The sequence below is a fragment of the Hypanus sabinus genome, chromosome 3 (genome assembly GCF_030144855.1).
Source record: "Hypanus sabinus isolate sHypSab1 chromosome 3, sHypSab1.hap1, whole genome shotgun sequence".
Taxonomy (NCBI): Eukaryota; Metazoa; Chordata; class Chondrichthyes; order Myliobatiformes; family Dasyatidae; genus Hypanus; species Hypanus sabinus.
The window spans coordinates 37996407-38010229 of NC_082708.1; the positions used below are offsets into that span (position 1 = coordinate 37996407).

The following is a 13823-nucleotide window of genomic DNA, read 5'->3' on the forward strand; positions in this document are numbered from 1 at the left end:
AGTCAGACCCCACTTGGAGTACTCTGGTCGCCTCACTGCAGGAAGGATGTGGAAACCATACAAAAGGTGCAGAGGAGATTTACAAGGATGTTGCCTGGACTGGGGAGCACATCTTATGAGAATAGGTTGAGTGAACTCGGCATTTTCTCCTTGGTGTGATGGCGGCTGAGAGGTGACCTGATAGAGGTGTATAAGATGATGAGAAGCACTGATGGTGTGGATAGTCAGAGGCTTTTTCCCAGGGCTGAAATGGCTAGATGAGCGGGCACAGTTTTAAGGTGCTTGGAATTAGGTACAGAGGAGATGTCAGGGATAAGTTTTTTTTTTTACGCAGAGAGCGGTGACCACATGGAATGGACTGCCAGTGATGGTGGTGGAGGAGGATATGATAGGTTCTTTTAAGAGACTCCTGGATAGGTACATGGAGCTTAGAAAAATAGAGGGCTATGGATAACCCTAGGTAATCTCTAAGGTAAGGACATGTTCGGCACAGCTTTGTGGGCCGAAGGGCCTGTATTGTGCTATAGGTTTTCTATGTTTCTATGTCTCTATCAGTACAAACGCCTAATGAAATATAGCTGCTGTAGTACCTTCTTTATCATTGCATTAATATGTTGGGTCCTGAATAGATCTTCAAGTATTCTGAAACACAGGAACTTGAAACTGCTCACTCTTACCACAGCTGATACCTCAATGAGTGTGTTCCCTCAACTTCCCCTTCCTGTCATCCACAATCAATCCCTTGTTTTTACTTACTTTGAATCTAAGGTTGTCAGTGGACCATCACTGAATCAACTGATCTATCTCACTCCAATACACCTCTTTGTCACCATCTAAAATTCTGCCAATAATAGTTGAGTTATTAGCAAATTTATAAGTAGAGCTATGGCTAGCCATACAGTCATGGGTGTAAAGGATGTAGAGCAGTGGACTAAGCACACATCCTTGAAGTGCAGTGGTGTTGAATTCCAGCAAGGAGGAGATGTTTTTTCCAATCCACACTAACTGGTCTCCCAATGAGGAACTCAAGGATCCAGTTACAGCAGGAGGTACTGATATGCAGGTTTTGGAGCTTGTTGAATAATAATGAGGGTATGATGGTGTAATCAATAAACTGTAGCCTGACATAGGTATTGCTATTGTCCAGATAGAAACATAGAAAACATTGAAAATAGGTGCAGGAGTAGGCCATTCGAGCCTGCACCGCCATTCAGTATGATCATGGCTGATCATCCAACTCAGAACCCTGTACCTGCTTTCTCTCCATACCCCCTGATCCCTTTAGCCACAAGGGCCATATCTAACTTCCTCTTAAATATAACCAATGAACCAGCCTCAACTGTTTCCTGTGGCAGAGAATTCCACAGATTCACCACTCTCTGTGTGAAGAAGTTTTTCCTCAGATGGTCCAAGGTCGAGTGGAAAGACAGTGAGATTGCTTCTACTGTTGACCTTTTGCGGTGACAAATTCACCACCCTTTGGCTAAAGAAATTTCTCTGCATCTCTGTTTTGATAGGGCGCCCCTCTGCCTTGAGGCTTATCCTAGACTTTCCCACCATGGGAAACATCCTTTCCACATCTACTCTCTCTAGGTCTTTCAACATTTGAAAGGTTTCAATGAGATCCCCCTCATGCTTCCGAATTCCAGCGAGTACAGACCCAGAACCATCAAACGTTCTTCATATAATAACCCTTTCATTCCTGGAATCATCCTTGTGAACCTTCTCTGGGTCCTCTCCAGTGGCAGCACATCTTTTCAAAGATGAGGGCCCCAAAGCTGTTCACAATACTCAAGGTGAGGCCTCACCAGTGCCTTACAAGGCCTCAGCATCACATCCTTGCTCTTATATTCTAGACCTCTTGAAAAGAATGCTAACCTGACATTTGCCTTCCTCACCAGCGACTCCAGCTGCAAGTTAACCTTTAGGGTGTTCTGCACAATGACTCCCAAGTCCATTTGCATCTCAGATTTTTGGATTTTCTCCCCAATTGGAAAATAGTCCACACATTTCTTTCTACTACCAAAGTGCATGACCATGCATTTTCCAATATTGTACATTTGTATTTCATTAGCCACTTCCTTGCCCATTCTCCTAATCTGTCAAAGTCCTTCCACATTCTGCCTGTTTCCTCAACACTACCTGCTCCTCCACTAATCTTCGTATCATCTGCAAACTTGGGAACAAAGCCATCTATTCCATCATCTAAATCATTTATATACAGCATAAAAAGAAATGGCCCAAACACCAAACACCACTAGTCACTGATATCAACCAGAAAAGGATCCTTTTCTTCCCACTCGCTGCCTCCCAGTCAATGCTCTAACCATGTTCGTAACATTCCTGTAATACCATGGGCTCTTAACTTGGGAAGCAGCCTCACATGTGGCACCTTGTCAAAGGCCTTCTGAAAATCCAAATATACAACATTTACTGCATCTCATTTATCTATCCTATTTGTAATCTACTCAAAGAATTCCAACAGTCTGCTCCATCATTCAGGATTTTCCATGAAGGAAACCATGCTGACTTTGTGCTATCTTGTCCTGTGTCACCAAGTACTCCATTACCTCGTCCTTAACAATCGACTCTAACATCTTCCCAACCACTGAGGTCAGGCTAACTGGTCTATAATTTCCTTTCTGCTGTCTTCCTCCTTTCTTAAAGAGTGGAGTGACATTTGCAATTTTCCAGTCCTCTGGCATCATGCCAGGGTCTAATGATTTTTGAAGATCATTTCTAATGGCACCAACATCTCTAACACTACCTCTTTCAGAATCCTAGCGTGCAGTTCATCTAGTGGGGGTGACTTATGTACCTTTCAGCTTTTTGAGCACCTTCTCTCTTGTAATATTAACTGCACCCACTCCTCTTCCCTCACACACTACAACATCAGGCACACTGCTAGTGTCTTCCACAGGGAAGACTGATGCAAAATACTCATTTAGTTCATCAGCCATCTCCTTGTCCCCCATTATTATTTCTCCTGCCTCATTTTCTAGCAGTCCTATATCCACTCTCATTTCTCTTTTATTTTTAACATATTTGAAAAAACATTTACTGTCTGCTTTGGTATTATTTGCTTGCTTGCTTTCATATTTGCTTTCAAGCTGGGCTCTTTGAAATCCTCTGCAATGATCAGGTAGGCATCAGGGTGCACTGTTTTGTGGCTGCAGATCACAGTGCTCAGCTCCTCCAGTACCTGACTGACATTGGCCAGGGGTGGAATGTACCAGGGTGATGGCAGAAAGCTCCCCTGGCAGGTAAAGCTGGAGAGCATTCTGACAGGCTGCATCACTGTCTGATAAGAGGGGTGAGCTACTGCACATGATCAAACTATAGAAAGTTGTAAAATTAGTCAGCTCTAAGTTGGGTAGAAGCCTGCATAGTATTCAAGACATCTTCAAGAAATGATGCCTCAGAAGGGTGGTGCCCATTATTAAGGGCCCCTATAACCTAAGACATGCCGTCTTCTCATTGTTACTGCCAGCAAGGAGGTACAGAAACCTAAAGGCATGCACTCAGCAATTCAGGAACAGCTTCTTTTCCTCTGCCATCTGATTCCTGAATGGACACTGAACCCACGAACACTACCTGACTTTCATTTTTATGTTTTATGCACTATTTTTAATTTAACTATTTAATATACATATATATACTTAATGCAATTGTTTTACGTTTATTTTTTCTCTATATTATCATGTATTGCATTGTGCTGCAACACATGAAAAAGTTAGCAAATTTCACAACATATTCTGGTGATATTAAGCCTGATTTTGATTCTGATTCACTTGATGCCTAGCTATTCCAGGTCAGGTGAGCAGGACTGAGACAGATCCACCATGCCTGTGCCCCACAATGAGTTAATCATGAAACACAGTTGACTTTCTTTGCCTACAAGAGACACTGCTGTCCTGTCTTTGTGGTGGATAGTGAAGCCCTTAGGCTGCTGCACTGCATTTGAAATGGTGGAGCTGAGCCATGTTTCCATAAAGCAAAGTACCCTGCAGTTGCTGATGTCCCACTGGTACTGTAATCTTACTCTGAGATCTTCAACTTTATTTTCTAGAGGCTGTATATTTGCTAGCAGAAGTAGGGAATAGGGGTCTAAGACCTCTGCATTTCAGTCTTATTTGCAGCCCAGCATGCTTCCCTTGGTTCCTTTTTCTTAAAGGGAAACTGCATTTGTGACCCAAGTCTGCCGTCCTGGGTCTGCTGATATTGTGCATCGACAGAATTCTTAAACAACTTTAAAAAATGATATTGCTTACTGAAGTACCCATGGCTGTGACTGCGGATGTCAGCTGTTGCAGTCCTGTATGGGAATATTTGACACTTCCCTTTGCAGCTGCACACAAAGTCGCCACTTCCTGGTGCCATCTTGTATTCTTACATGAAGTGAATCTTATGGGTAAGGTGAATTTGCAAAGGCTGCAGACAAAGTGGTGAGAAAAGTAGAGAAAGCTAAGATTGTGAGTGAAGAGCTAGAGGAGGTAAGAAGTTTGTTCTGTTGGGCCAATATAAGGAAGTTAGATAGTGGAAGAATCAGGATAGCTGAGCTCAACGTCAGTGGCAAAAAATTAATAAGGTAAGAGTGGAGATTACTTGGGACACAGTAAGGAAAAGAAACTGAAGGTTACCTTTACTGTCTACAACGTTCCTGGAAGACTACATCCTTTAAACAAAGGAGTGAAGGTAAAAGCTGTAACAGAGGAGTACCAGAATGAGTGGAGCTAACAATGATGGTAACTTGGATATTAGACTGGAGGCAAGAATTATGTTGAGAAGAAATATTGTGAGCAAAGGGCTGAAACTTTGAATACCGATATCTAAGTGAACTGGGTGAGAACTCTTTTCTTGGATGAATACAAATAAAATAAGATTTGGAGGGGGGAGGGCGATGTGATGAACAATAAAAAATATTCATAGTCCTTTCTGTGATTAAGACAATGGAAGTATCAACTGGAACAGCACAAGAGGCTCAAAAGGAGAAAGTTCATAGAAGAAAGGAAATAAATTTGTCAGAAATAGTTTTAGAACACCACCACTGTGGTTGTAGTGGAATGTACAGGAGACAAATTGGCTACAATTAGAGGAAAGAGGTAATCCTCGGCTATTCAGATATCTGTCAATGTCAGTGGTCTACAAGAGGTGTTATTTTTCTGCAACATTGGAGGAAGATCAAAGAGAAAATTGATAACTAACCCAATGACTGTCAGTCATGGGTGGGACAGTGGAGGAGGAGGTTAATGGTAAGACTAATCCCCTGTTAAATTGCTGAGTGACAAGGTTAGCAGGTGAGTGGGTTGAAAACTTCTCAAAAGCAGAGTACCTTGATGGCCCTTACTCCACTTACCTAGGAAAACTCAGCAGGCACCTGTAGGATTGATTGCAATGAGTTAAGATTTTGTCATTTGATTTATCAGGTTCAATTTTGTCATTTAAAAAAATTGGATAGGTATGGACCGGAAAGGAATGGAGGATTATGGGCTGAGTGCAGTTAGATGGGACTAGGTGAAAGTAAGTGTTCGGCACAGACTAGAAGGGCCGAGATAGCCTGTTTCTGTGCTGTAATTGTTATATGGTTATAAGATTAGATGACAGGAAAATAGTAAAAGTAGAGATTTGGTAGCAGACATGGAAATACAAGTGGTCTGCAGCAGTAGCCAAAATGTATATGCACATAGGTGGGATACAAAAATGACCAAGTTACATTATAAAGCCATAATAATTATTGAGGAAGGTTAAGAGCTGTTATTAGGATATTGCAATACAAATACCTTTACAAGAAATGAGAATTAGGAAGGAAAAATACCTGGGAATCCAAAAATAAAGACAGAACTCCCATAGTGGGATAAGCACACTGTCAGTAGGGTGCATCGACAAACCCATCCCAAAGTTTAGTAAGCAGTTTGGGAAAAATTATGTAGATCAAGAGGCACTTTGAAAAATAGTGGATCAAAAAGAACACAAATGGTGGGAGGCATTTCCTTTAGATTTAGGATACAGAAGAAATAAAACCAAGTTGTATTGAAGAAAAACAAAACTGAAATACATAGAGGTCATCGCAGAGTTCAGCACAGCACTATGGAACTTAAGCCAGGAGCAAAACCTTGTCTAAAGGTGAAGAACCAGTTTCCCAGACAGAAGCATAACAGAACAGCTGGGCCGTAAGAGTCCATCCCTTTGCATAAAATTTAATATTTATGTCCACAGAGGTTTAGGAATTTGAAATCCAGATTTAGTGTGTACATTAAACCCACAACTGAGCAAAGACACAGCAGTTCAGTCAGACTGTGTTGAAGGAATTTATGAGTTGGAAAGTCAAATTTCAGCAGATAAACTGCAATATGATAGGCAATCTTTTACTTAATGTAATGAAAGAGGGCAATATAGAGAACTGTAAATTAAGAATGTTTTATCAGGTATTAACCAACTGATACAGGACAATATTATAATTGTGCTAATATATTGAAATTATATTGTTCAGTAAGTAACATAAATTCTAGAATTATACTGTTAAGTGTTTCTAATACATTTCAGAAGACATATTTTACATATTTTATACAATTATTTTGGACTCTTGAAATTCATTTTTATTTTGCTTTGAATAAACCTCGTAGAAATAAGTATACTGTATAAGCAGTGAAACAGCTATTATGAGACTTCTCCATTGTAAATAAAATGTAACCAATGATAAATAAATTTTTAAATGAACCTGAATTGCTTAGAAGGTTGATCAAAAATATAACTAGCTGAAAATAGGATCAGGAATATGCTTGCTAAAAGACATTCAGACAGTTACAAAGATAGGAAAGGTTTAGAGGGATATGGGCCAAATGCAAGCAAATGGGACTTGCTGGAGCTGTTCGGGAGGGTTTAAACTAATTTGGTAAGGGATGAAAATCAGAGTGTTAGAGCTGAGAATGGGGCAGTTGGTATACAAGCAGATGCAGTATGCAGTGAGACTGTTAGACAGATAGGCAGTAAAAATGTAGTCAGTTGCAGTGTAACGTGGGGACAAAATCAAAAAGAATGACAAATACAGGACAGAAGATGTTATATTTGAATGCACACAGTAGATGATTTTGTAGTGCAGTTAGAGACTGGTAGGTGCGACGTTGTGGGCATCACTGAGTCACGGCTGAAAGAAGATTAAAGTTGAGAGCTTAATATTCAAGGATACATATTGTATCAAAATGACATGCAGGGAGGCAGAGGGTGGCATGGCTCAGTTGGTGTAAAATTAAATCAAAACCTTGGATGTTACATAGGGTTGTAAGATGTTGAACTCTTATGGATAGAGTTAAGAAACAACAATGATAAAAAGACCCATGGGAGTTATATACAGGCCACATATAGCCAGGATGTGGGGTACAAATTACAACAGGAAATCGAAAAGGCATGTCAAAAGGATAACATACAATAGTCATGCAGGATTTCAATACACATATAATTTGGGAAAGTCAGGTTGATGCTGGATCACAAGAGAGAGAATTTGTTTAGGACCAGAAAGTAAAGCCTCAGAATAGAGAGGCATCCATTGAGAATGGAGATGAGAAAGAATTTCTTTATGCAGAGGGGTTTGACTCTGTGGAATTCATTGCCACCAGCATCTGTGGAGGCCAGGGAACTGGTGGAGGTTGATAGGTTCTTGCCTAGTCAACTCTTGAAAGGTTGCAGGGAGAAGGCAGGAGAATGGGGCTGAGAGGGAAAGTGGATCAACCATGTTGAAATGTTAGAGCAGACTTGATGGGCTGAATGGCCTAATTCTGCTTTTATGTCTTATGCTTGTATGGTCTTAGATGGATACCTTGGTTACTATGGATGCATTGAACTGGGGGCCTGTTTCAATGCTGTATAATTCTACATTTCTCTGACCAATAGTACAGAAGCAATGGATATTCTATCAATATTCATCATCTTTAACATCAGGAAGAAGCTTCACAAACAGATATCCAAATCTAAATATATATTTTTACAGAAAACTGATCTTAATGTTTCATTTGCATGTGCAGGCTGTATAAATGACATTGTGCTACTTATATCCCAGCAGGACTTTCTAAGTAACACATGTTTTTTTCCCCAATGGAATGTCACTAATTTTCTTTTTTTCATTGAATGAACCTCTTCATTTTTTTTTCTCAGTCACTATTGAGGTGTTTTGAGCTAGTTGCTAAGAGATGCACATAGACGATTTTCTATTCCTTCCTTCCCATTGGGAGATACCTAGCCTGAGCACAGTACCTCCTCACAGTAGGATTGATGAAATCCTGAAGTTAATATAGTAGGCCATTGAAAGTGAATACAACCTTCCTGCACCTTGCACACTGGATCACTGTATCACATTTCCATCTGCATTTGCACACTTCAACCGGTGAATGCAAAAGTTACGCATTGAGATCATACAATGTCATATTAAATTTTTTAAACGATATACAGTAGCTTTCATAATCAGGTAAAAGTCTTTCAAAAGGAAAGCTCTGCTGAAAATAAGGTTATGCATTTACATGTGCTAATTGCCCAAATAATAATTTGAAACTTTTTTCCACAAATATATCAAAAATTGTTTGTTACTGTAATTCCATAGCATAAAATTCTGGTTAAATCTTGGAAAATTTTATTTCCAACTTTTTTTTTCTTAATTTTTTTCAATGAAACCTGCAGACATACCTTAACAATCTCAATGTATGCCTCACAAACAGAAATTACAAATAATCCTAATAATTGAAAGATCTTCTCTTGAAATTATCAAATATCTCAAGAAAGTAACATATTTACTTCTATTCAAAGAAAATCACAGCAATGACTTTGAATGAAAAGATCCAGATAATATTTGCATGAAGACTTCAATAAAAACTAAGATGCTTTCAAATGAAATGTTTCTAGTTTAATGTCAACAACTGTCTATAAATTTAGATGTGAAAAATTAAAGATAGCCAACAATGCATGCATAATTCTGTCATGACCTTAAAATAGACTTATACACAAGCAAATTTAAAGTACAGTATCCAAATATATTTGCATGTACTCAAAAAAGCACAGCACATTAACATAAATATCTTTAATTGTTCTATTTGTTTATATTATCAGTTTAAACTTTCAGCACAGTATCTCCCAATTGCACAACACATTAAAAACATTTGAAGGACACAAACATGACACAGGCCTGTTAGAATGTAAACAATTCTAAAACCAGGGTCCAGAGGTAAAACATACCTACTAAACCCGAATATTTCAAACCAAAGCCTGTTTTGAATTTATTGGATAATTTGGTATTACAGGTTATATAAACATGTATGAAAATAGCTGAATCTGTAGCAAATGTACTTACCCTATCTATAACATGCATCTTTATTGTTTTTTCTAAATAATCAGATGTACCTATTATACATGTTTTGAATTAATTTCTAAATTTAAAATGAAATCTAAAAATCTATCAAAAACCAAAGACAAAAAAAATAGGCGTCTGAAAGGAACGTCATGTTGTATTCAATTCGGATGTTGATGATAACATCTTTATATTTAACTGTTACTTCCAAAAGCTACACAGTTCTAAAAAGCAATTATAAAAAACTAGCATGGAATTGTACCACCCTCCTGCCTGTTTTTTTTTAAAACACGTTTTGTTTATGAAAACTGAACATAAGCAGGAAATGCTATTCTCGAATGGATTGTATTTGCAGGCCAGAAGGGAACTTAATTAAAGAATTCAATCTGAACAAATTTAGCTTAATTCTATTACAGTGGTCGCACGTAATGTGTTATCTACAAACTGCGCAATTTGATTTCAAATGCTAGCCGAGAAAACAAAAGAAAACACATTTTTTGTATCAAAGATATATACATATAAACAAAATTCATTATTCATTACCTAACAGAACAAACTGTGCTCGTTGTTTACTTACTATTACTCCAGGATTTCAGCAATGACTTGATGCTGATCTCAAAGAAGCCTGAATCTTGCTGGCTGGCCATATCGGTAGTATACAAAGAAGCCACTGTGATCCTAAACGCAATGGCAAGTACTGTGCACAATCAGTAATGCAAACACTAAATCAGAAGACAAGAGATCTCTATATTGACTCTTATTCTTGTTCTCGACAGTTCTTTTAAAAAGAGATTATAATGTTTTTGATTGATCTCGTGGTGCCTTGTGTACCTTCTATTTTCTCGGTATTCTGTCTGCCAATGGTCGACATTTATCGGAGGACTGAAATGATGTTGAGGTCTGCTGTCTTTCAACATGCATTCTTTGTATATTTGCTCAAAGAAATTGCTAGACAAATGCTATTAGAATGGGTCCTTCAATAATGTTTGAGGTGTCCTGTTCATTGCTTTTCTGTCTGACAGACTTAGATCTATGCATAAAAGAGAATAGCGTTATACTGTACAGTTTCCCTGAATGTATGCGCCTCCTCACGCAAGCACAGCACTGCCTGAGAATCACAGTAAGAAGCCAGTTAAAGCTTTTTTTTTAAAAAAGTCACGGCAATTTAACCGGTTGTTTTTTCCTCAAATGAGAAGTCCATGAACATTTGACAGATGCAGCGGTGTAATCTTTCCTTCAAACAGTATGCAGTGAAATATATGAAGTCGCATCATGCTGCAGTAAAATAGAACTGCACCCATATATCCAGTTGCAATGACGTTGAAAAACCTATTGGTCAACCCACTCCCAGGGGAGTGAGCGTGCGAATCAGCACCGGCTCCACGTTTAGCCTGGCTTTTTGTTTCCAGTCTGCCTCTACGATAATTCTGGCTTATTAAAATATTATGGCCAGCTGACTATTGCTGGATGCAACAGTAATCAAACGTATAAATGTTAGATAGATGGATTACTTTTTATCCTTTAGTTATAAAACTTGACTCATTTAAATGGAATAACAACATCTTATCTCAAATTAATAAATAATCTTCATCGCCACGGAGACAATTTAATTAGAGCGCTTACTACAGACGCAAAAGACACACTGCGACAACACCACGGTCGTCTGTTTATAATAATGCATTTTTCAGAATGTTATTGCACTTTCTCCTTTAGATAACAACATCTCTCATTTTAATAGGCCATATGATGATACCAAAATAGCAAAATTAACTTCCTTGTTCATATGTCAACTATACAGGAACTTCACAGCAGGGGCAGATATGCAATGCAGTTAAATGCAGAAGTTGAAGCCTAGGTTATGTCATTGTACAAATAAAGGCAAAAAAATAACATTATTGCATTTTGTTGTATCCCTCATAGATGAATGATATACATTGAATGTATATTGTACCAGTTGGAAAGATGCAGTTCCTCAAAACATCTGTCTCATCTCAGAATAAGGACTATGCTGCTCTAAAAAGAGCACAGAGAAATAAGAGAAACTATGCAAATGAACTTCAGATAATGGGAGAATGAGTGGCAATGGCAGAGAGCAAAGAGGAAGCAGCATACCTGAGACAAAAATGAATGAATAAACTACCGTAAGTAATGGCATGGACAGCACATTACACAGGGCTAAATTACAGACAGCTTGCTGCTAAAACTTTGTTACATTGTTAAGCATTTGGAGTTAGCATATGTTATAGCTAAGCAAATTAGGTAACATTAAAAGTGAAAATAATTAAAAAATAATTATGTTCATAACAGAAATAATAAGCTATAGCCGAACAAGTTCAGACTCAACTATAATAGGTGATAATTGGTGAAGGACGAGACAGCTCTAAAGAATCAGCAATGAAATGTCTTAACAATACTTTATAATTCTCAATCAGAAGGGACAGTTTACTTCAGACTTGCGTCTCATCTTAGGGAAGCACAATCAGGGTTGGACTTGTATTATCAGAACTGACAGAATAAAGCAAAGCTAAATGAGACAGAAATTGAAGACTGTAGGAACTAATCTTTTCCAGTAAGTACAATGTACTTCCACTTGTCTGCATATGGATAAAGTCTGAAGGCTAACCAGTTAATGATTATAAGGATAACTTAGAGATGTAAGCTCTAAAGAGAGGAGTGGAGGAATTGTAATGCAGCAAATTTAGGCAATTTAGTAATTATGGGAGCAAATAACACCATTTATAGACAGGACAGAGAATCCTGCATAGTTTGTTGCCAGCCTAACACCAGGGTAATGGATAGAACATAGAACAGTACAGTATTGGCCCTTCAGCCCAGGGTGTCCTTTAACTTTCTCCAAGATCAATCTAACACTCCCCCCCCCCCCTCCATTAGACAGAGGAACAGAATTAGGCATATCATGCCTGCTCTGGCACTTAATCATGGATGATTTATTTACCCTCACAACTTCCGTTCTCTTGCCTTCTCCCCACAACTTTTGGCACCCTTTCTAATCAAGAACCTATCGACCTCTGCTTTAAATATACCCAGTTATCTGGTCTCTGCTGCTGGCCACAGCCAAGTCGTTGGGTATATTACACAGATTCACCACCTTCTGGCACTTTTACTCCTCATTTTTGTTCTAAAGGGATGTCCTTGTGTTCTGAAATATCCTCTCCACGTCCACTATAGGCCTTTCAATACTTGATATATTTCAATGAGACCACCCCATCCTTCCAAACTCCAGTGAGTACAGGTCCAGAACCATCAAATGTTCCTTATACATTAATCCTTTCATTCTTAGGATAATTCTTTTGAATTTCTTCTGGTTTCTCTTCAATGCCAGTACCTCATTTCTCAGATATAGGGTCCAAAACTATTCACAATACTCCAAGAGTAGTCTGTCTAATGCCTTATAAAGTCTCAGCATTACATTCTTGCTTTTATATTCTAGTTTTCTCAAAATGAACACTAGCAATGCATTGCCTTCCTTACTACCCACTCAATCTGCAAGGGAATCCTGCACTAGGACTCCCAAGTCCCTTTGCACCTCCCATTTCTAAATTTGAACATTGTTTAGAAAATAATCTATGCCTTTATTCTTTCTACCAAAGTATCATACACTTTCCTACACTGTATCCTATCTGCCACTTCTTTGTCCATTCTCCTAATCTGTCCAGGTCCTTCTTAAGATTCCCTGCTACCTCAACATTACCTGCCCCTCAACCTATCTTTGTATCATCTCCAAACTTGGCTACAAAGCTATCAACTCCATCATTCAAATCATTGATATATAATTAGAATCAGAATCAGGTTTAATATCACCGGCATATATTGTGAAATTTGTTAACTTAGCAGCAGCAGTACAATGCAATATGTGCTAATATAGGAAAAAATAAGTAACACAATTACATTAAGTATATATATATATATATATTAAATAGCTGAATTTAAAATAGTGCAAAACAAAAATACAGTATATAAAAAAGTGATGTTGTATTCATGGTTCAATGTACATTTAGGAATTGGATGACAGAGGGGTAGAAACTGTTCATAACAGTAACAATGAGAAGAGGGCATACCCTGAGTGATGGGGATCCTTAATAATTGATGCTAATTTTGTGAGGCATCACTCCTTGAAGATATCTTGGATACAACGGAGGTTAATACCCAATATGGAGCTGACTGATTTTACAGCTTTCTGTAGCTTCTTTCGATCCTGTGCAGTAGCCAGCATCGCATTCCCATACGTGACAGTGACTCAGCCGGTCAGAATGCTCTCCACGGTACATCTGTAGAAGTTTACAAGAGTTTTAGGCGACAAACCAAACCTCTTTAAACTCTTAATGAAATATAGCCACTGTCTTGCCTTCTTCATAGATGGATCGATATATTGGGACAAGGTTAGATGCTTAGAGATCTTGACACTTCAAATTGCTCACTCTCTCCACTTCTGATCCCTCTATGAGGATAGATTTGTGTTCCCTCATCTTAC

General features: G+C 38.4%; 1 protein-coding gene across 3 annotated transcripts in view; it reads right to left on the bottom strand.

Moving 5' to 3' along the window:
- LOC132391211 (protein furry homolog) overlaps positions 1-13823 on the bottom strand; it is a 260162-nt gene that overhangs the window by 221693 nt on the left and 24646 nt on the right. Inside the window, exon 1 of one of the 3 annotated variants that reach the window (XM_059964114.1) lies at positions 9909-10400. The exons of the other annotated variants lie outside the window; for them this stretch is intronic. Coding sequence (XP_059820097.1) covers positions 9909-9978 — 70 coding nt within the window. The 5' untranslated portion in view covers positions 9979-10400. Of the gene's footprint in view, positions 1-9908; positions 10401-13823 lie in introns of those variants that run through there. 3 annotated transcript variants of the gene reach the window in all.